The 24,095-nt window shown below is 45.7% G+C and overlaps 1 protein-coding gene across 1 annotated transcript in view; it reads right to left on the bottom strand.

The window, feature by feature from the left end:
* LOC144817911 (oxalate decarboxylase OxdC-like) overlaps positions 1 to 23,833 on the bottom strand; it is a 36,745-nt gene extending 12,912 nt beyond the window's left edge. The window contains exons 1-4 of the mRNA XM_078674820.1: positions 23,602 to 23,833; positions 19,917 to 20,147; positions 17,102 to 17,308; positions 14,949 to 15,182 (exon numbers count right to left, since the gene is read on the bottom strand). Of these exons, the coding sequence (XP_078530946.1) occupies positions 14,949 to 15,182; positions 17,102 to 17,308; positions 19,917 to 20,147; positions 23,602 to 23,700 (771 nt within the window). The 5' untranslated portion in view covers positions 23,701 to 23,833. The remainder of the gene's footprint in view (positions 1 to 14,948; positions 15,183 to 17,101; positions 17,309 to 19,916; positions 20,148 to 23,601) is intronic.
* Positions 23,834 to 24,095: the final 262 nt, after the last annotated feature.

Raw genomic sequence — 24,095 nt, 5'->3', positions numbered from 1 at the left:
CGTTACTGCCCGAACAGCCAGGTCTTGAGCTTCTTCCTGAAGGAGAGGTGGTCTTGGGTCAGGCGCAGGTCGGTCGGGAGGGAGTTCCAGGTCTTGGCGGCCAGGTAGGAGAAGGACCTTCCTCCTGTTGTCGCTCTTCGGATGCGGGGGACGGCGGCGAGGGCGTGGTTGGTCGATCTGAGGTGGCGTTTGGGAGCGTAGAAGTTGATCCGGTTGTTGAGGTAGCTCGGGCCTTGGTCGTGTAGGGCTTTGTGTGCGTGGGTGAGGAGACGGAAGGTGATTCTTTTGTTGACGGGGAGCCAGTGCAGATTTCTCAGGTGTCCGGAGATGTGGCTGTTTCGTGGGATGTCGAGGATGAGTCTGGCTGAGGCGTTCTGGATCCGCTGGAGTCTCTTCTGGAGCTTGGCGGTGGTTCCGGCGTAGAGGGCGTTGCCGTAGTCCAGTCGGCTGGTGACGAGGGCCTGGGTGACAGTCTTCCTGGTCTCGGTGGGGATCCACCGGAAGATCTTCCGTAGCATGCGTAGGATGTAGAAGCACGACGAGGAGACGGCGTTGACTTGTCTGGTCATGGAGAGGGACCTTAAACACCTACTGCTCAATAAATACTTTAGCATGCACCCTAACTGAGCTATTTTTTTTTTTACACAGTTTTTAATATAGCGCGAACTTGACCCGAATCGGGTATCAGAGCTCTTTACATAGCACTAGTTGCATTACATGAGGAAACATTCATTTTTGTTAGGCCCGGGAAGATTACGTTATTTACCCAGAATCACAGGATGTTCAGGGTCATTGCCGAGACTCGAACCCAGTTCCCCAGATTCGAGGTTGGACGCCCTAGCCGTTAGGCCAACTCCTCTCCCACCAACTCTGCCTTGACCAGTTGTAGCAGTTAAATTAGTGTTTCAGCGGTTCACTATGTCTTGTACATCTTTTAGCTCAAACTGTTCCTATGTCTGCATACTGTAACTACCCCTGCAGCTGAACGATTTTCTTTATCTGTTTTTTGGATGTATTTCCATCTAATGATCTCGCACTACATGTAAAGCGCTCCGATACCTTCAGGTCAAGCTAGCGCTATAGAAAACTTATAAATAAATAAGTGGGCAGCCCATTAGTGCCATATTCGGCTAGCCCCCCTAACTCCACTCTGTTGGGACCCAGTGGGAGCACAGTCCTCTCGGCGCTCTCCCAAGCATTTTCGGTGCCTGGGGGCCACGTATGTATACCAGCCCAACATAGGCACCGGCCTCTTTGCCGCTGGCCGCGCGACGCAAAGGGGAGCTGAGCGAGACAGCGTCTTAGTACCACATGCCGCGCGAGAGGAACTGCAGCGCGCCAGCCCCAGAGCCGCCCTCGTCATTAGCGACCAATGGGAGGGCGTAATGGGAGGGCGTCCCCTGGCATTGTGGGCGGTCCCAAGGGGTTTATAGGTAGCACGGCAACACTGCTCGGTCTTTCCTGCCGCGTTTGTTCCCTGGGCTGCTCTGCGCTGTTGCTCTGCGCTGTTCGTCTGCCCCCCCCCGGCTACCCGGTCCTGCCTGCCTGCCTCGCTGCACTGGTCTTGCGTCGGGTTGCGTCGGGTTCTTTCCTCGACGGTTTTGGGGTAAGTGCTGGTTGAATGAGCTTGTCTGTGGGCGCTTTGGACAGGGATGCAGCCTTGGTGGGCACGAGTTGTAGGGACGTTTGCTGTCCCAGAGGTCGAGCGGCGGTTGGTGTGGCATGGGGCCCGGGAGATCAAAGGCAGGCGGTTTTCGGTCTCAAATGCGGCATGTTGGGATATGCCGGGGGCGATGGAGTGTTAGACGTGGCTCAGGGGGCACTGCTATAGTTAAGTGTGAATATGCCCCACTCCCGCCTGGATGGCGCCGCGACCCTACAGTGCCGAGCGGCTATGCGCTATTGTTTTGCTGCAGACTCGACACGGGTACAATGACGGAATTGGGGATGGTTGATTGATTGAACGAGTGGGGCTGCAGCCACCCAGCATTTCAAGCTTCTGTTGAATATCTAGTCGGGGGTCGCTTGGCGATGGAGGGTGCTGGTGCAATATCTGGAAGGTGATGGTTTTTGGAGGGTCGTTGCATTGGGCCCCGTTGACTTTGTCCCGGTTGTGTTTGTTTAAAGATGCCGAGCTTGTGCTGGCAGCCAGCGCCGGGCAGCCTCTCTTCAGTGCGAAGCCCGAGCAGTGTTGGGTCTGGCGGTGTCCGATCGTTGGAGAGATGGGAGCAGGCCGTGGCTTAGGTTGGCGGGCTGTCTGCGGGTAATGGTGAGTTGATTTGTAGTGGGAGGCGTTTTGCACATATTTACGGCACAATTGCATTTCCGGGTTCTATGCCCGCCGCGCAAAGGTGCGGAACCCGCAGGCTTCCACTTGGAGCTAGGTTGGGAGGGACAGCATCTGCAAATTGTAAATCAGGTCGCTTGCCAATTTTCGGCCAGACGTGTTGCAGTGGGATGAATGTTGCATGTAAGTTGTTTAGTCTTCGTAAGATGTTACAGGCATCTGCCGCGCGATAGATATAGTTTCAAGAGTTTACCCTAGGAACGGCATTGGAGTGGCGTGCTTGGCTCTCATTGTTTAGGAGGCACATGTTTGGCGACGCTGCATCGCACACGGGCACTTCATGAGCGCCGTTTAAGGGGGAGCCCAAGACAACAAACGTATTTGGCTGTTGGAGCTTGCTTAAAACATGCCTATATTAGCATCGGTTGAATATTTGTGCAATACATAAAATCAAGGCACGGCATGCTTTCTTGGACAGTAACTATCGGAGGCAGTTTGTGGCCCTCATGGTGCCGCCATATTGGCTGTGCCCAGATACCCCCCTCCCCCTCTTTCCCGAGCACCTAGCGTGCAGAATATATATGCGAGTATGGGAAGCGGCGTCAGGTCATTTATTTATTTTATTTACGCAATGCGATGTAGCGCGGACATTACCCGAAGGGTCAGAGCGCTTCACAATAGGAACAGCAATGATACATAACGAGAACATTACACGAGAACAGATCTGTAGCTTCATGGTTTGCACCGGGTGCCGGGCTTTCAGTCGGCGGGATTAGTTTTGCAGGTCGGCAAGTACATCCAAGGAGCTATAGCTCAAAGGTAAGTCGTGTACCTTTGGTGGGGACAGCCCTCACAGGTCAGGGTTCGAATCCTGCCAATGCTGTAAAAGTATCCCAAGGTGGGAAATTTTCAAACAGTGAATGTTGTTGCAGGTCGGCAAGTACATCCCCATTGTTGTCTAGGCATCGTCGCCCTTGGCTGCCTTTAGCAAGCTTCCAGGCACGCTTTCTTTAGGTGAACACATCGTTGATTTTAGTTTAGCTTTGTTCACCTACATCATTTCACATAGATTTATGACCACCTCTTTTCTACAAATTGTCATTTCAGGCGGCAGTCTCTCTATGTGATGTTTTGTGAATTTCCGCAGGTGCATCGTTTGCCGTGCCGTTTCATTTCACCCTCTTTCCTTTCTTATGATGAAAAATAATAGTTACATTTCCGGGCGGTTAACGTTGAATATTGTATTACGCGGGACGCGGGTTCCGAGAATAGGCCTTTCAAATGGTGTCGTAAACCACAAGATGCTTGGATCTTTAATTTAGGATCAGTGCATTCTGGGAATTGTAGTCTGGTTGTATTCTAGTTGAGCATGGTGGACCGGCGCACCCAATTTTCAAGTGGTTGCGATATTGAACCATAACTGTGTTAAAAATTAATTTACTAAAGGTTATTCTCGAGGAAGACACATGTCCTTAAATATTCTGCCATACAGCTGTCCATCTTTGAGCACACATCAGCAACTTTATTAGTTATTAGATTCTCTTCACTTGGCCATCTGAAGAACCTTGCTCATCGCAGGGAGGGCTGGAGGACCTCAAGGTGTCAATGTGGGTTACCTAATGAGCGCCGGGACGTAGTAACCAACCTAGAAATTGGTAATGAGGTCCAATTAAAAGACCAGTAAACACCAGTCCGTAACAAAGTAGAAATATAGGGTACGGTGCTAGAAGGTGATGGAGCAGGAAATGAGCCACAAGTGTGTCACGCTGGGAGCAGTTAGTGATTCTTACATACAGCGAGCAGGGTCTCGTTTCGTCATTCGCCGAATCTGTTCGGTTCATTTCGCACCAATACAAATCTATACGTTCGTAAAGCGCGCTTTCACTCAAATGGGGAGACAGAGGAGGAAGTTTAGCAGACTATGATACGATACGGGTTTGTATTTAATTTATTTAATGCGATTTTATCTAGTTGGAATCTTTTTGTTTAAAGGTCAGATGACCAAGCAAGTTATTTTGGGACAGCAGGTGTGCTGTTGAATGTGCTCCCAGGGGATGGTCAATTTTCTGCAGTTCATGGTGTACATGCGGCGGGCTTCTTTTTATTTGACCTCGGTAGCCGTCTCAGTAAGCCTTGGCTGGTGCACACTAATTTACGCGAGTCCCGCGGGAAATAAATGGTCAAGCACCATTTATACATCAATCCTAAGCGGGTATTTATTTTACATGCTGTGGTAGTTGGTGTACTTGCTGACTGGTACCTAGGGTCTTCTGTCAAGAACTACACAAAGCAAAGCTGTTTAAATGGGCTAACTGTGGAGTCTATCGTTTTCTACAACTGCCAAAAAACTGTAAACGTATAGTTGTACTGCACCCTGACATTGCACAGACAAAATCGTACCCTGAACTGAGCCCTCATCGTCCACACAATGATTGCGGCTTACCCTGCACCGTCCATGCCCAGCCAGCCTTCCGTCAGAGCCTGCCTTGCCTTTCACTAATGCCTGCTATGAGCAGCTGTTCCCTCGGAAAATTTACATACATTAGGCCTGATTGGTTGCATACCTGTATGCCCCCTACTACCTCTAGCCCACAAACACCTGATCCCAGACACTCCGCTGCTCCCGCCTACGCTCTCCGAGCTGCCCCCGTCAGTAGGGCAGCGATCACTATTGATGTCCATAAAAGATTCCTGAATACCTCCATACACGTGACCATCTGCAGCTTGGTCGTGCAGCGGCACGCAATGCAATGGATACGAGAAAGATTCCATATGGTACGGAGGTTCAGAGCTTTGAACTGGACTATGGAGCTTTAATGTACATTATGACGCGCTGATGCTCTTGCACGCTTTTCGACATGTCATATTATTCTTTGCGCCTATGCGATCTGGGCGTTGCCAAACACATACCCTGCTCCGTCGGGCCAGAGTCTGCTTACACTGTGTGTTACCGTATAATTAAAAGGATGAACGAATAGCACTGGAACACTTAAAATAGTCTTAGGTGATTAGGTGTGTGTGTGTCCTACCTCTAGTAAGGTGAGTTCCTACCTCTTCCTTTAACACTGTCTGCAATGGAACTCTTCGAGTGGTGGACCCCTCTGGACCATTCACATTGTCGCAGTTTCCTTTACCTTCAGAGAGATCTATGGATTCTGTGGTCAAAATGCCATTGCCTGGTGGAGTGAACTGCGCCGAAGGGGATTGCCTCCTATACAGGCCTTATCACATCAATTCTCTAGCTCACTGAGATTCCTTCCAGCGCACATCTACGTAATGATCATTCGCGCCCTCCCTCCACAAAGCAATCATCCAGCCCTGCGGTGGTGCCTTAATCTGCTCTACTTTCAGTAGATTCATTAATGGGCTGCAGTGGTGTGTCTGCGTCATCAAAGATTATGCATGGCTCTTCGAAGGTTCAGCGAGGCTGCACGTGACCTGCCAATACATGACCAATCCTCACCACGGTGGTGGTACGTAGAGGCTCACAGAGTGGGCATTGGGGAAGGCTACTGTAGGCATTTATCTGGCCACGGGGATCTCTTCACCTTCAGGGTAAACACTGCTCAGAGCTTCAATCTGCTAGGGTTTCACACCGGCCACTCATGTTAGATTTCAGAGCCGCGCCCTCGAACCCAAGAGTAGATAATTGTGTACAAAGGGCATTTCCACTCATATGGAAAGGCTCTTTTACTTTATTTTCAAGCTGTCACGTTTCATCTTTCAGAAGAGCGGCCTCTGCTCACACTCCACCTGTGCACGTAGCCCCAACAACAACGTTCATAACGTGCTCGTAAACCTACAGAGACAGAGGCGTGTTTAACATGCCAAGACCAGATGTTTGTAAAACATAAACCTCTCCTCGCGAAGTGGAAATCATAGTTGTAAAATGTTTGAAATTAGGAATGATAATATACAGGGCACAAGTCCTAAATAAAGAAGTGGGGGGACGCTCAGAGACAGGAAGTGGCGTCACGACAGGAAGTGACGTCACGGAAGGTAAAAACCTAGAAGTGGGGGGACGCTCAAATACGCGAAGTGACGTCACGACCGGAAGTGACGTCACGAAAGGTAAAAAAACAAACAAAAAAAAAAACACTCGATCTACACTTTGTGGTCCTCTGCTGTTGTTTTGCTTTTATGGTGTATGTGTTTTCAGAGGTTATTAAAGGGGTGTTCTTTCGCGTAAATAACGACCCTGTCTGGCCATTGCATCTTTGTTTTGACTGTTAAGACGGCGACAGAGCATCCGGTGGCCTAGTTTTCCGTCTCATACCAGATGCCAAGCATGGCTGTCTGTACCGACCTTGTTATGGGGGCTTGGCCGTCCCTGGTGCAGAGAGGCCCGGTATTTTCAACACCCTGTAAGAGTGTAGGAGCGTTGCACCCGAAGGCTACCTCACAGAGAATCCCCAGCGCCATTTGCTGCAGCACACAGGAGTTGACAGACCGGCGTGGCGCCTTCCCAAGCAGAACGTCACGAAGCACTTGCCACAGACACGCACAACTGGCGGCCGAGAGCCTCTCATCAGAGCAGTAAACCTCTGCAGGACTGACTTGGGAGATCGACGGGGAGGCGGCCGTGAGGGCGAATACCGCTATAATTTAAAGCCCAGCTTTTGCGCAGGGGGGACGGCGTCCATCCGATAAGACCCCTTAAAATAAGTGGGGGGATGCCGTCCACCCGCGTGGTACCCCGACTCGAGCCCTGATAATATATGCACGGAGAAAGAAAACACCAGATTGCTCTCAACTGCACAATCCACATTAATGGTAAAGTGTGATGCATCAGTCGGCACCGTTTGTTACGCGTTATACATTAATCTCAGCAGGCGCTCGCGCTGCCATTTGTCGCGTTATCAATGTGAGTTTTCATTCCGTAGGAGAGACATTGGAGCCAGTCTAAGCATGGGCCCATCTTGCATTGAGCACTAATTGTTTTGTTTAGTTCACCTGGGGTTTGTAATTCGATAATTACATCGTTTTGTATTCCAAATTTGCCAGATTCACCGGCTGCTAATTTCACCTCAGGAGAATCCTGATTCTGCATCTTTTCGGTTTTGTCACTGGCGCACTCAAAACCCATTCCGAGTTTCTCTTCTTGCAATGGGGGCTAAACTGCTGCACTGGAGTTTACACTCTGAATTATTGTATATTTTACCACTTCTGATCCGTTGTTTCCCGACATAAGGATGCCAGGTTTTTACTAGCAAAAGCTGCCCAGGGAATATTCTGGGATGTGAGCTAACTGCCCACCTTGCATTGCGGCTACCGGCATATGACCCCCCTAGTGCCCGAGTTCGCACTACCAGTAGAGTTCAAATGATACCCTAACAGGCAACGACAAGTTCTCACAGAGATCTAAATCGGATATATCACGAGACCCAATTGGAGTTGCCAGCTCAGCAAATGGGAAACTTGGTTTGAGGAGAAAATATACGTTTCAGGACAGGCCTAAACTTATCCTTTAGAAAATGGCCTTCTCTAAAGGGGCACACAGAATGTTTTGTTAGCCTGACTCTGAGCACCAGACCAACCACTTGGGAGGTGAGGGCTCTGGTGGTACATTCATGGCATTGGTGCGGTGGATTGAAGGTAATGCACAGCGACTGCAGACGTTATGTAACAGTATTAGGTAAGATGTATCGGGTCTACTAGCAGTGCACCTAATAGGCTTAGTAGAGGAGGAGGGACTAAATCACTCACCCAAAATGCAATGGTCACTATCAGGCTTAAGCATCTGAATGGGCTTAGATTAAGGGGTTACAACGGCAATTGTGGGTTCAAGGTGAATGGTGCCTCTGTAATAGATCCCAAATGTAAACAAATACATGAGGTAGCTAACAGTGCATTACAGAAGGGAAAAGTGACAAGGGGCAGGTTACCAGAGAAACAAAGTACAATTGGAGGCGAAATACCGTACAGGGACAATGCGGCAATAAATGGCAAATGTTCCACAGGGACTTAAGAGAGGCTTCCCTGTGACTTGTCCATGCTATATAAAGTCCAGGCACTGTAGGATTACCAGACGCCTTGTCGGTTCTTTACTTACCCAAATAACGATTTATTAGCACTATTTGGGACCTGCCACTCTATACATAAGCAGAGGCACTGTGAGTCCTACCCAATTAACGGGCATATCCAGCGGAACAAGGAAAGTGAACAAATATGTCAATTTTCAGTAACCTCCTTTCAAGTACAGAATGAGGAAGAATTAAGTAATCAGACTTCAGGAGAGCAAAGACATGACTTCGGAGAAGAACCAGAATACGAATTTCTGAGTGTTAAATTTCAAACGGGGGTAATCATAAATGCTTAGAACCCCTGGAGTTGACAGTACCCCTATTATTTTGGGCAGGCAAAGGGAGTGCAGGTTAAGAGCCACCCAAATATGCAATGGGGATAGGTGGAATGTTGCAATTTGTCTAACCACGGCTCGGAGTAGTAGTTGAAGCCATAGGCTTTTGACCACCATGCCACTTTTAGATTGGGTGGGGCAACGGATCCATGCAAAAGTTGTTGGAAAGGAGAAGCCTGGGGTCCTTAGACATGCTCTCCTACAAGAAGAACTGGAGGGTAGCGGGCAGGAGGACGTGGTAGCAATGGGCAACAGGTTAGGAGGGGTACCACTACAAGACAGGGTGAACATATCCCTCCTGGACGTACAAGTGGTACGAAACAGCGTTGTGAAGTACAAGAAATGACAGGTAATAATCGTACAGTGCATTGCAGAAGGGATAAGTGATAAGTGTGCAGGTTGCAAGAGAGACAAAGTACAATTGGAGGATAAAATACTGCAACATGTGCTAGACACCCAGGCCTAGAGCAAACGTAGGTAGGCGATGGTGGCACTTGTGCAAGCAGCAAAGGCAAACAACGGTTACAAGGGAAAATACAGTATAATTAGAGGTGGAATACTGCAATACAACAGAGAACTGGGAATGACGTTTGACGGTTAGGGCATATGCTAGTTTGTGCCCTAAACAATCTCAAATAACGATCTTGCAGTGATTTGCCAGGACATTCACTGTCATGATTAGTACAGCACTGTACATGACTTTCATAAGCCCACCATCTGCTTGTACAAATATCACTGGTTTGCCATTATCAGCAGATGCAATAATGCAAATAGTCACCTGCCGATCCCCCGTATAATATGTCTGGACAAACACAACTAACCGCCAAGGACTCTCTGTAAAAGGTGGGCTTTTTAACTAAGGGCGTGGCCTAAGAACTGATCCCCATTAGAGGTGCGGCTTATGTAACTAAGGGCGTGTCCTAAGAACAGTTCTAAGAAATCTCCATAGTGGTGTGGTGAAGGGGACTATGATAGAGGTGCACTAAACAGCGTCAGAAAGTAGCTAGGTGGGTGGGGGGCTCTGTCATCGACGGGGGCCTCCTCCAGAGCTGTGGCGGAGTACAGGGCGATCTGGAAGCAGATGGACAGTAGGGGTACCTCTGCGGCAGAAGGATACAGTCTAAATACCTCTGCCTGGCACAGTAAGGGTGCCTGAGCCAAGAACCTGGAGCCGAGGGGGTTCCAGGAAACAGCGTCGGCGCCCCTTTAGTCTTTCGGGCGGTCGGGGGGCCTGAACCGACCGGGGGTGTGCCTCATCGCTCCGCCCTGACAGGGGGGGCGGGAGTAGATCGAAATAAAGTGATAATGTCCTGCACCGTCAGAGCATCGACTCGCCGTGCAAGATGGCTGGTTAGGCATGCGGGTCAGCGAGGGGCTGCCGCATTGGATCGCCTGTAAGATGACCCACCTTATCTGCTTCTTGTTGTGCGAAATAAACCTGCACCACTGCTTTCCCACAAATCTGTCTCGTGAGTTTCCTTGGTATGTAAGTGTTATGGTGCACAATATGGAGCGAGCGCTGGTGGTGTGGGCACTATGCCGCTGGCCGCGCGACGCAAAGGGGAGCTGAGCGAGACAGCGTCTTAGTTCCACATGCCGCGCGAGAGGAACTGCAGCGAGCCAGCCCCAGAGCCGCCCTCGTCATTAGCGACCAATGGGAGGGCGTAATGGGAGGGCGTCCCCTGGCATTGTGGGCGGTCCCAAGGGGTTTATAGGTAGCACGGCAACACTGCTCGGTCTTTCCTGCCGCGTTTGTTCCCTGGGCTGCTCTGCGCTGTTCCCACCCTAGCCCTGACCCAGCGGCAGAGCGGCAGGCGAAGTTTTTGAACGGTTAATGGTCTTGTTTTGTGTTGCAGGCGGAGTCACAGGGCGATCTGGAAGCAGATGGACAGTAGGGGTACCTCTGCGGCAGAAGGATACAGTCTAAATACCTCTGCCTGGCACAGTAAGGGTGCCTGAGCCAAGAACCTGGAGCCGAGGGGGTTCCAGGAAACAGCGTCGGCGCCCCGTTAGTCCTTCGGGCGGTTGGGGGGCCTGAACCGACCGGGGGTGTGCCTCATCGCTCCGCCCTGACAGGGGGGGCGGGAGTAGATCGAAATAAAGTGATAATGTACTGCACCGTCAGAGCATCGACTCCCCGTGCAAGATGGCTGGTTAAGGCATGCGGGTCAGCGAGGGGCTGCCGCATTGGATCGCCTGTAAGATGACCCACCTTATCTGCTTCTTGTTGTGCGAAATAAACCTGCACCACTGCTTTCCCACAAATCTGTCTCGTGAGTTTCCTTGGTATGTAAGTGTTATGGTGCACAATGTGGAGCGAGCGCTGGTGGTGTGGGCACTATGTTGCATGGGTGTCTCCATGAGTCTAGCATAGGTTTTGTGCTGGGAGGATACCCTTCCAGTACAAAATACTATGCATAGACTAACTTTAAACATTGTCCCACTTTGTATGCGTGCTGTACAGTGCAGCGCACACGCAAATTCAGAAAAGAAAGGAAAAATAAAAGCATTTCTCCTTCATAGCACCTATATGGAATGGGTGCAATTTTCTGACGCAAAGCCTTGTCTACTTCTTAAAGTAAATAGGGCTTAGCACCAGAAACCTTGGGTGATTGCATGGGAAGGCCCATGCGCCACCCACGGTGCGCCACCCACGGAATGTCCCCTTGGCGCTAAGTAATATGTTATTTTCAAGTTATCTTCCAGCGAAAAACAGGATTTACATGGGAAAGTAAATAAGTGAAAAAATATTTAGGGTTGTTTGTTGTCACTTTTGTGACACAAACATGGTGTTAAATCTTAGTAAATAGACCAATAAGTGTGTATTCACAGGAACTGCAGAAATGTGCTAAAGCGTGAGTCAATGCAATGTTGCCAACTGTTGGTAAGATCAGGGCACCGGGGCTGAAGAAAGACTGCCCCTATAAGAACCTGATTAAGAATACCTGTTTATTTGCACTTCTTGGTATTAGTACAAGAAGCCCAGCCACTTCATCATCCATCATACAATTCTTTCACCTCTGCACAGTGCGGCAAAGCGTCCGAGACTGCTTCCTGCTCAGTGCACTTCACTTTCCAAAGCCCTCAATTCAACAATTTAAACACGCCCCTAAACCACTCAATGTTTGGGCACTTTATAAAGCCACTGAGGTTTAGGACTCGTTTGTCACAAAGTGCCATGAAGTGCATATGTCTACTAAGTGGATGCTAGTTGATTGACAAGCATGATGTCCTGAATTTGTAAATATCCTATTATGTAAAAAACCAATTCAAATCCGAATCTTTCAAACTAGTATATCAGAGAAACATAATTGTATTTAACCAGTTGTAATGTCTTGATGTGTGGTACGATAAAACTTTGTTAGGGGGTGTCACGAAGCCGGGCTCCCTGACCTGGACGAGCTCCCTGACGCAATCGGACGGGGTGTGCCTGCTAACGTCTCTTCCTTTACACCCCGTCCGCAGGATCCTTGTGACGTTTCATGGGCTTCCCCGGCCCTGCCTCCAGCACGTCCGTTTCCGTGTCCAGCCTCCATGACGCTGGGGGCGTTCCCACCGACTGCATCTGCACCCGACCAATCCGGCGCCTGGACGTCATCCACCACTGGCCAATCACGGGAGCTAGGGGCGTTTAAGGAAGCCCCGTTTCCCTACTGCAGCGCGGATCCTTTGGAAACGGAACGGGAAGACGAGGAAGACACCGCCAAGGAGGAAGAAGGAGGAACCGTCGTAGAACCGCTGTTGAGCCCCCTGGAGCCGAGAGTCGACACGCCAGGAGGCCAACGTTCCCATGAGCCGCCCGCCACACTTCCAAGGGAGAAGTGTGGCTACACAAGGTACGAGGGCGTTTTCAAGGGTTGTTTTTCTCACGGGGTGGGACCGGGTAGCCTGAGGGTGGACACTCTCGCCGTGCCTTGTTATCCTTCACAGATAGGCGGTTACAGACGGTGGTAGTACCCTGGTGTTCCCTCACTACCCCAACCCCCTCTCTACCTTTGTTTATATTGGTCTCGGCCCTAACGTGGCTCTTTTCTGTTTTTCTTTTCTCTCGAGTACAAATCCCTGGAACAAGCCGGCCTTCTCTCCTTGAGGCAAAGACTGGAAGTGATGACCTCGACAGTTCGCCGCTAAAGGGACTCCAGACCTATGTTCTTTGTACTTTAAACCTTGTTTTGCTTACAATCCAACCGGTGGTAAAGAAGTACTTAATAAAAACCCGGTTAAAGACACCTTCATACTTGTGAGGCTCTCCTTCCCCCGACCCCCCTTCCCACAGGGGGTTTTATCTGCACATGCTCACATAGGTTGGCGCTGTAGGGAAAGGACATGCCAGATATTGAAGAATCACTGGGCTTGGGTAGATGGAAACTGGTTCAGAGAATAAACCGCTTGGAAAAATACACTGAAATTCTGTGGACTGGTGAAGGCTTTTGGTCCCTAGAGTCATTTACCTCCCATTTTTCTTGTGTCCAGCCATATATTTGAGGTGCACTCACCAGTTGCACCCATGGATAGCCTGCTTGCTCTGAATATCCGTTGTTTCTTCAGATAGATAAAGACTCCCCTTCCTGTCTGTATTATCCTAAGGTATGGTTGGCCTAGCCTTTTGCTGTATTTTTTGGTGTCTAACGTGTGGTTTTATAGGCCTTCAGGTCCTGACTTTAAAGAAAGCGCTGATGATTATGCCTAAAATATTGTCAATAAAGGGTTCTAGCACCTAATCAGCAAAGCTAGGCCAATGGAATCATCAACACAACAACACAAATGCCAATACTGATGCTTATTCAACAATTGACTCTTCACAATCACATGTGCCACTCATAGTGGTTGAAAAACAAATACATTTATTTTTTCTTTTTGTTTTTTTTATATATACTTCATTTCCATTCATAATCAAACAAGTGTTCTTTAAACTTGAGTGTCAGGTTTATATGGTCAAAAGACCATCAGGCACCTGCATCAAAGCTTTTTGCGATCGCAAATGGTGCGATTCGCAAAAATCGTCTGTTTGCGATCACAAAAATAGCTTTTGGGATGCATGAAACAACTTGCCACTCGCAATTTAAGAAATTGCTAATCTTTGCGATTTCTTAAATTGCGATTGCATTTAAGAACTCACAAATTGCAATTTCTTAAATGCAATGCAAGATGCCTTTAAAAATAGCGATTTTGCTATTTGGGCCTGCTATTTACCGTGGAATCATACCACATGGTATAGCAAAAACTTTGAAAAATGCACTAAAGTGCATTTTTCAAAGTTGTAGGTTACACTTACACAAACACATGTACTTGGGACATGTGTGTGCGCAACATATGTGCACGTATCAATTTCAGGGGTGCAACAGGGTGTCTTTTTGACACCTTTGCACCCTTGAAATTGCATGCGCAATTTGCGAGTACCTATTGGTACTCGCAAATTTTGTTTGCAATTTCCCATTCATTCCTATGGGCCTAGAGGCCTATAGGCCTCTAGGCCCATAGGAATGAATGGGAAGCCATTCCTTATTTGCGACTCATAATTTGCGAGACGCAAATAAGGAATGTGTAGGAATCGCTATTATTACAGTGATTCCTACATGCATAGGATTTTGCGAGTCCTTAATTGCAAATCCTTAATATTCGCAATTAAGGACTCGCAAAATCCTAGCTTGATGCATGTGCCTGCATATAGTGAAAAATGAATTGATATGTGGATAACCTGAACACAGGACTGTTTGGATAAATATTTCTCCAGGGGCTGAGTTGTATTTTAAGAACCTTTTCAGAACAAAGGTGTTTTCACGCTTTCAACTTTTCCCTTGGTGTTCTGTTCTCCTTCTTTACTTTTTACTTATTTTTTCTTTATTACCTTTTGGAACTGGAGCTGTCTCATCTCTTTTAAATGTCTCTAAATGTGTTCTGGGATGTAATGTTATATTTGTGATCAACAAGTAATGTTATATATGTTTGTAGTTTTTTATGTATTCCTAAAATTGTGAGAATGTTCATTGAAATAATAACATGAACTGATTCATTTAGAAATGAAGTATATATATATAAAAAGAAAAAATTAATGTATTTGTTTTAAAATCACTCTGAGTGACACATGTGATTGTGAAGAGTCAATTGTTGAATAAGCATCAGTATTTGCATTTGTGTTTGTTGGTGTGGATAAAATATTGTCAAAGCATTAGTCAAGCATTACTGTAATCTCGACATTTTAGCCAGCAATTAAAGTGTGTTTTTTACATTCCCTAGTCCACATTTTTCTTTGAACCCAAGAGTAGAACAGTAAGGGCCTTTGAATCAGCGCAGACGACAAACCTTCAGTGATCTTGCGGCGATGTCTTCTGGGGTGGAGAAGAAAGCGTCATCGACATCTAGAGTCTGAAGCTCGTCGTGGGTGGTGAAGAAGAGAAAGAAGAGGCAGTCTTCGTCCCCCACGTTCTTCACCCAGTGTAGAGTGTTTTTCGGAAAGAAGATGACCTGTCCAGCTGTGACGTTGTATGTCGTCACTGTCTCGCCCCCTTCGTCAACAATGCCAATCCATGCAGTACCCTACAAAACAGGAAAGTGTGCTTTTCTTAACTCGTGGGGATTAACACAATGGCATTTTGACATGAATATGTAATTTTGATTTTATTTGTTCATTTTTACATTTAAGACGTAGCAGAATATATAATAGTCCTCTTTTCCATCAAACGAGCTTATATACACTTCTAAGGCACTGATTATAACCTAGGTGGAGCGAAATTAATACATGATGATTGTATGCGTTAATTTTAGATCACCGGATTATAAATTGTTTGGTTTGTACTGGCCCGGTTTTACCGGGTGTGGAAGAACCAAACACATTTTATCCGGCTGGAAAACACAACCTGAAAAATCACATAAAACTTTGGCCTCAGCATACCTGCCAAATTACAAAGCCACTTCACCTGTGAGGAGGGGGCGGGGCCTGGTGCTGAGAGCTATCTAAGAGCTACTCTTCGGCTCGCCAAGCCCACCACCCCCTCCCCCTATAAAACCCAAAACAAAGGGTCATCGAGGGTGTCCCAGATGTCTGGATTGTTTTCACACCATTTAATTGACATCGGCTGCTTACAGCCTCCGAAAACGAGCTAGAAACTCACTGTTTATAGTGGTTTTCACTTCGTTTTCTCTGCCACCGTGTGGTTTCGGCTCCTCTCAGGTGCAGCGTGGCACCGTGTGAGTTGGCAGGTATTCTGTACAGAGCAGCCAAGCCTCATTTTAGTGTGTTTTTATCTGATAGGCGATAGCATTAAGTGGCTCTTCATGTTAGAAAAAAAATCATCTTCCCTCCCCTGCTCCCAGCACTCTCCCTGACCTCCCATGCCGGGCACAAGCATAGATTTACCACCTGCTCAGAGCAGGTAGTAAATGTATGTGTGTGTGGGATGAAACCCCATGTAATGGCGAATTTCTTGTGTTTTTTCTGTCAGAAAAATTGCATCCCGGATAATTCCCCATTCCATGGGATTTTACTTATAAACTGCACAGTACTGGGGAAAATTTAATACACAATAATGGTGCATTTGTATGCAAATTTACTGTGCGGTAAAACCTCTCAACGTTAGAACTGGGGAACCAGGTTCAAATACAGGGATTGGATCAACATCCTATGAGTCTTGGCAAATCGCTGGATCGCCTTCTAAGACCTCCTGAGATCACCTAATCTCAGTACACCCAACTCATAATTAGGACCGCAGAAATCAAATTGAGCATAACTAAATTTTACTCCGAACTATAGCTCTGACCATAATATCTATGATAAACCCAGCACTCTGGAAAATTTCAATGCCAATCGTAGAAATAGATCGATACATAATGTATTCTGACCTTCTAAATGTCAGGGTTGATTAGGCAGATCGACCTGTCTAGTGCTACAGCGGAGACCGACAATCTCAGCAAAGGCAGGAATAATAATGTGTCTATTTTATGACTTTCCATGATGGTTTGTTGTAGCCTGGAGTTGTGTTGGTGAAAAACATTGTATGGTGGTCACTCCAGGCAAGAGTGCAAGGTTGTACAAGTTTGCCTGCTTGAGTGTGTAGGTCCTCAGTTGCATGGATTTGTCATGGCACCAGACTATCATAATCAAAATGCAGTCTGACAGAAATATCAATTCATAAATATTGGTTACAAAAATACCACCCCTCTAGAGTTAATAACAGAACATTTACGATCAATGGAGGGATGTTTATGGGCATGAGTTTTATGGCACAATGTGTCCGTTGGACAACATTTGTGCTAATATTCTAACACATGAGCACAGGCATGGTTGCAGATCGTCAAGAATGATGATCATTGATTACTGAAAATGATACTGAACTAAAGCCCCAGTGGAACTATCAGGAATCATTCGGTGCTCTTTCTATTATGCAGCAATGTGTCACCAGGCTGAAAATAAAACAATAGGTGTATAGAAAGGGTAAAGAAGGCCGGTTAAACTCTACCTGCAATAAGAAGCCATGTTCATTGGCATTAAAATGCCAGTGTGGTGCCCGCAAGCCTTTGCTTTTGATCCTCAGCGTTCCTGCTGTCATCCTGGACTGTTGTGAGTTGAGGCTTGCCCCAAACTTGATTTCTTCGTCACTGTCATAATTCCCTGGGTCTTTCCGGAACCGCGCCCACTGAATCGCTCCTCCCTGAAACTCGTGAACCTAGAGAAGAGACATGTGGTGTTGATCAGAAGTCCTACAAAGACTGTCACGTAAGGGTTAATTTTTTTTTATTTCAAATAACTTTCATTGAGTTTTCTATAGGAAATTCCATAAGAGTCATAAGGATAGCAAGTACCTTGGATGACTTAGAAGTAAGACATGTACATGGACAGTTTTAGTTAAACAGGTACAATTGACATATATCACATTCGTTGTCACTTGTGGTAGTATGGAGTGATTGAGACCTGAGTGAGGGGCAAAAAGAAGGGGAGGGAGGTGAGGAGTAGGAGGGAAGGAAGTAAGGATAGGGTAGTGATCCAGATAGTGGGTGCTACTGTAAGTAGGGTTGAGTAATCATGTCCTGATGGTGTGGAGGAATGAATAGTGTATGGGTAGTTGCTTTTATGTTTAGGAGGGGGGGGTAATCTTTTCTAAATACGTACCTAGATCACTCCATAGGGCTTTCGAAGGTTGTGTGGAGAAGTGCTGGTTTTGGGTGTTATTATCAGCACTTAAGAATGAAACATACCCAATCCCATCATGTGTGGAGAGAGATATTGCTTGCGTTGAAGTGGAGTTATTTTAAGTCTCAGACAGAAACAAAAACAAATCCATTGTGTAGATATTCCTGAGATCTCGCTTCTGTGGTTCAGGCCTGGTTGGCCACCGCAGCCACCTTCAGAAGTACAGATGTCACGGACAGCTGCTAAACTGGTCGCTCTGTAGAGATATCACCAGCAGGCGTCCTCTATACTTCCTCCTTCCACCTCACAAAGAAGAAACCCTATCTGCATCAACGCTTATCAATGAGGGGATGGCTGTCACCCCATCTTCTGTGACACAAATGTCTGCTTGTTGCTCAGCATCAGCGCAGTGTGTCTTCCTGGCTGCCTAACTCGCAGGGCACTGGACTCAACATGAGCCGCATGTGAAGGACTGCAACCCTGGCAGACACTGGATCCAAGCTGAGAAGTCCACGATCATAATTGAACTCATGTGTTTGGGAGGAGAGCATTTTATGGGTGGGCCCCCATCCATCAATCTAGGTAAACCTGCAATTGTATAAAAATGTTGCTCGCTTTGAAGCTTATCCACAGTCCTGCAAAACTTCTCTCCTGAAATGGGGTCAGTTTTGGTTCTACAGTGTCCCCCAATCCTTTTACATATGATGCTACAGGGCCTTAGGAATCACACCATAGTTTTTATTAGGACAATGCACACCTGAGACGAAAGGGTACTTGATATTGGGTAGCCAGGGGCAGCGAAGCTAGGACAATGGGGAACAGATGAGATGTGCTATAACGGCCAGAACTGTCGACTTTGGAACTGGGGAGCCAGGTTCAAGTACAGGCATCAGCTCAACATCCGGTGATTCTGGGCAAACCACTCACTCTCCCCTACCTAAACAATAATAATCTGACTTTGTGTGATGTAATCTGGGGTTCATGTAGAGTGCCCCAGTGTCCTTGGGCAGAGTTCTTGCCACATAAAAACTACAAAAAATGAAGGGAGCACATTTTCCTGTCCTAGGAAAGGTATTTAAAACAGCAGTTGGCTGCACTTCAACGAAATGGGTACTTATAGTAAGATTCCGAGCTGTCACCAGAAAAAATGACTTTGGTAAGAAAAAAAGGCGGCAACATCTTGAAGAATTTAGAACTAACAAAAAATAACAGAACAATGCATTGTACTGTACAATGTCATGTAGGTCTCAAAACTCTCCTAGTTCAGACAGAGGTATGGAAGAAAATAGCAGGGCACCTGGATTCCTCCCATGCTTGGCTCTCACTTCAACCATTTCATTTTAATTATTTTAATATTTTAATAAAAGCAAGAAAGAGTAGAACTTCAGTTTTTTCCTAAAGTAAAACAGATCTGATAAATCAATTTTTCTAAATACCTTCCACCTAAATAGGTAGTAAAGAGGACAGGCTAGGTGCACTGGTAGCATCCGTCTGGCCGCACAGTCCAAGCATCTTCACTAATGCATGACCGCTGTCCCTTCAAAAGTAAGGATGATGCATCCTATTTACAAAGATTTTGTATTGAGTTAGGGTGAATGTTTATAGTATTCCTGGCTTATTCCGGAATGACAATAATAAACCAGGAGGCCTGCTGGTTACGCCTGTCTTAATCCTGATAATCAGGAGTACTAACACAGTATGTCCCATTTTCGTGACACTGTTATGAGAATAAAACATGACAAACATCCAAACTGTGGAACATTATGCACATGCCACCAAACACACACTCCCATTTACCCTTCATCCCACAACCACCACTAATCTCCACATTAAAACTGATGTAAAATAAGGGGAAATGACAGCCTCTAGAACTGATGGTGGTGTGTCTGCCCTAAAGGACTTCCAAAGAGCATGCTCAAACCCACCATAGCTTCAAGCATTTCAGTACATAAAGTTGTTGAGATTCCTGAAGTAGGGAATTTGGGTAAGAGTCTATCTGTCTGAAGCCTCCTGTGATGTTTAGGAGACAATATAAGTGACAAAATGATTTGCAACTGCAGTGTGCTTTGTGAATGTATGAATTATTTAAGGTACTACCACCCGTAGATGGCAGTTCATCACTTAAACATATATCCATGGCATACCTTGGATTTGCCCAGATGGTTCAGAAACCCAAAGCGGGCATCAACCTTGTTGCCTGCAGGCGCGCTGGTGCTGGGTGCTGGGTCTCTGTCAGCGCTGTCTTGGCCCGGCTTGGGGCTAAAGTGGCCAACGTAGACCAACGACAGGATGAGGACTCCAATGGCCGTTGTAATGAGACAAGCCAAGAGGCAAACCAGGAACATCTTCAACAGGGACCAGGACGGCTTTCTTTCCTGCACGAAGAATGAATCAAAAAAGAAACTTTTTAAGAATTTCAAAGTGTCTGCCAGTCATTGAGCCTGTTTCTGGTTTTAGAAGCTACTGAAGGACATAACTCTACACAGGAAAAAGTTAACTTCCCTAAGCTTAGCTCATTCGAAGATTTCTGTTATATACGGGCAAACAGGATATTTTTATTGGTTTAGAGGAAATGTTTTTTTTATGATGGGATCGAAAATATATTGAGAATATCACTTGTGATCAACATGAACTATGACTCCTACGAGAAAATATGTTTACAAAACATTAGGACATTCCATCAAAATCTCTGTATCAGAAAAAGCAGTTTCCATGGCCATTAAAATAAAGTATTACTTACATCATTTGTATCTTTATCAACAACTTTATTAACACGTGGTTAACACCTTCAGAAGAAAAAAAAACGAATAGGGTCCTGCAAAACCCAAATATACATAAAAAATCCACTCCCTGGAGGGCATCAAAGCACTCAACACCACACTTCAAAAAACCCAAACTTGGCTGGCCGAAAACCATTTGAAACTTAACTCCCTCAAAACGGAATTCCATTTAATCGCTCCTCCTAACGAAACTCACTCCATCCTGGACTGGATGAAGCACCTAACAGCTCTCAATGGTCAACCACTCATAGTCGACTCAGCGAAATCTCTTGGGGTTACACTGGACAATCAACTCAAGATGCAGAAACCCATCAGCGCCTCTACAAAAGGAGCCAACTTCCACCTAAAGACCCTGTGAAAACTGAAACCTAGCTGCCCGCCCACGATTTCAAACAAGCTGTGCAAGCTCTAGTTATCCCTCGCGTGGAATATGGAGCTGTAACCTTATGCGGCCTCCCAAGACCTTCGACACTGTCTTCTCTGGATTTAGTACTATTATAACCTACTCACATTGCTCATGGTAGACTATATCCCACCTTCTACTTTGACTTGTAAAGCGCTCTGATACTCGCAAGAGTCTTGTTCGCGCTATATAAAACCTTCAAAATAAAATAAAATAAAAATAAAAATATGGACTGTTGCAGATGGAGAAAGAGGGCTCAAGCAGAGAGGGGGTTATCAGAAACAGGTTCAAGGGATTTGTGCACTCAGATTCAGGGCAGGCAGCCAGCCTTCTGAAGGGCTTTGTGTTAAGTGACTGATAGGGAATGTGGTGGAGAGTGAGACAGGATGTATGCTTCTCAGTTTCCGGGTCTGGTTGCTAGCAATGAGATGGCCCCACTTGTTTGCTACAATACAGGCGGGGAAGTGACTAATAACTGGGTCAGTCTATCGCTTATTACCTTTGTTCCATTATGAGGAGTACTGGTCCTGCCCAATGAAAGGTAAAGCATAGTTGCCCAGTGGTGCTGGTTCTTATCCAGTTAAGCAATAGGAGCGTTGATGGGCCAGACTGTTATTTAAAGTAATATCAGTACTTGTGACCAAAGTTGATATTATCCCAGTAAACCTATGACACACATACAATATGGTTTCCACTGTGTCAACATACTGGATGCCATAGAGTATTTCCCTTTAACTATATACTCGAATATACAAGCAGTCAAACACTGCGATGGTACGTGATCCAGTTTTCCCTGCTAGGCAATAGGTGACTCATGTATCCCTCGCGGTAAGTCAACAGGATATTTAAAATCACTAGAAAGTTTATTAAACTCTGGAGTGAATTGCACTGCCATATTATTAGAGGGTGACGGCGTTAAGTCCTTTATAATATGCAGTAGAACCCGTCAATCACTGCTAAACAAACTGCTGAATCCTTGGTCAATCTGATGAGCAATAGATTAAGTTGACAGATATGTTGAATACGTTTTAAATCAGTACTTAATAAATGAGCACACATTCTAAGACTGGTAAACTGTGCAGTCAAAACTGCTTTTAAGATTTAGAGTATGTGATAAATAGTGAATGTATCACTGCTTCACTGAAATGAAGTACAGAAGTCCAATGAAAAATAGGAATACTGCTATAGATGCCTCCTTATCAGATAAATACTGATTCTATAATGAAATAAAAAGTAAAGGGAGCAGAAAGTATACCCGTCCTCAAGTGACACGTGCTGTTCATGTTTTGCACAGTAAGTAGCTTTTCGGATTGTCTGGTGTTTGTTTCTGGTAAGGCCATGGTGACCCCACACCATACCATTTAGACTAAACTTATATTGGTTGTTTGAGGTTAACGGTTACTCGTTTTTGTACATAGAGTGTCATAGGAGGAGTTAGGGAGAACGAAGCATCGTACAACAAAAGGTAAATTTTGGTGATGTAGGTGTTAGAATAGCACCTTGATGGTAACATCACTATGTAGTTGTATATGTGGTTGTTTTTCAGACAGCAAGATTGGGTAACCGAGGAGATTTGTCGGCAACTTTGAATTAATCTATATTCGCTCGACGTGAGTGTCTTCGAGTTAGTTTCACAGTGGTATGTTTAAGGGATCACCATTTCGGGTGATTGGTTTACAGTCATTCGGTTTTTCGGGTTATTCACGGTGGTGGATTACACTGGAACTATGATTGATAACACACACAAGAATTACTGTTTATGGAATGTTTTCCCTCTTTGGAGTATCAAACAGTTTTTTAGCAAAATATAGTGTTGGTCAGCTCACTCATTATTCGATTTGTTTTTTCTTTATTTCAGTGACCCCTGACAAAGGGAGCTTGGGTCCCGAAATGCATAGGGCAAGCAACGACAGTCACCAAAGGAATTGATATTTGAATATGTGAATTATGTACACAATGTTAACAAATGATGTATCTGTAATTTGTGAATATGTCTTTACAGTGATGATAATGTAAAGCAAGGCGAAGAAATTAATTTGAAAAATAAGAATATGATGAGAGAATCATAAATGTATTGACAAATTGAATTGTATGTATTATTGATGATTATTTAAGAGTCCAGCAAAAACGGAAATAAATTCATAAATACTATTGTGTATCATTACACATACAAAAGCAGTGCACATTGGTTGTTTCAGGAAATTGGGACCCCACACCCCAACTGCAATATATTGTAACTGTTCAATGGTGAAGCAGTTTCTCATTACAAGTGAGTATTGATGACCCAAAAGGACTTTAACAATACGATGAGAAAAGTTGTAATAAAGGAACCATTTGCTCTCGTATACAGGACAAAAATACTGTGAAGGTAAGTTTCTATAGGTAAGCAAGGTTTTACTATACATAACTCCACCTATATGTACCTCGACGATATGTATATCTTTAGGTAGGTAGATGTGGAGTTAAGAATAGTAAATCTATACTTACCTATTTGCATTTACCTGCTCAATATTTTCGTACACGATATTTTGGACACATAGTTTGTCCAAAGAAAATTTGTGGATGAGATATGACAGTTGTGGTTCAGACTTTATACGGAATTTTTATTTCATTTCCATATAGCGCATGATTCTAAAACCCACTTACCACAATCTCAGGAGGATACAGGTGTGTCTGTTTCGGCTGTGCTTTGGATGAGGGGTTGTGCAGGTCATTTTCGTGCAGTTCTAAGGCCGGATTGTCCATTCTGGACAGGAGTAGATGAACCGCACTGGTGTGAAGGTCTAGTGCTGTGAAGGCTCGCTCTGTGGAACAACCTGCTGTGGAAGCCGGCCCTGCCCTCTTATTATAGTCCAAGGAGGAGGAAGTAATAATGCCTGCTCATAAACCAGGGATGCTACCACGCATACCTGAAATAAGGAAACACGCACCTGTGATAAGATGCAGGCAGAACGTGCATTTCCCAAAAGAGCTGGGTTCTTCACATTTCACAAGTATCAAGTGACGTGAATCAGCCTGATAAAGATACAATGAGGAAGAAAAATGCAGCCTGACCCACTGCTTGAAGATAACGGAGCACCGAGGATGTCCCTTGTGCTTCGTGGTTTTATCGATTCTACTGAACACCACAATTTCACATG

This window comes from Lissotriton helveticus, chromosome 2_1 (genome assembly GCF_964261635.1).
Source record: "Lissotriton helveticus chromosome 2_1, aLisHel1.1, whole genome shotgun sequence".
NCBI classification, from domain to species: Eukaryota; Metazoa; Chordata; class Amphibia; order Caudata; family Salamandridae; genus Lissotriton; species Lissotriton helveticus.
Note: the sequence above shows the minus strand (reverse complement) of the source record. Positions and strands in the feature narration are given on the sequence as shown.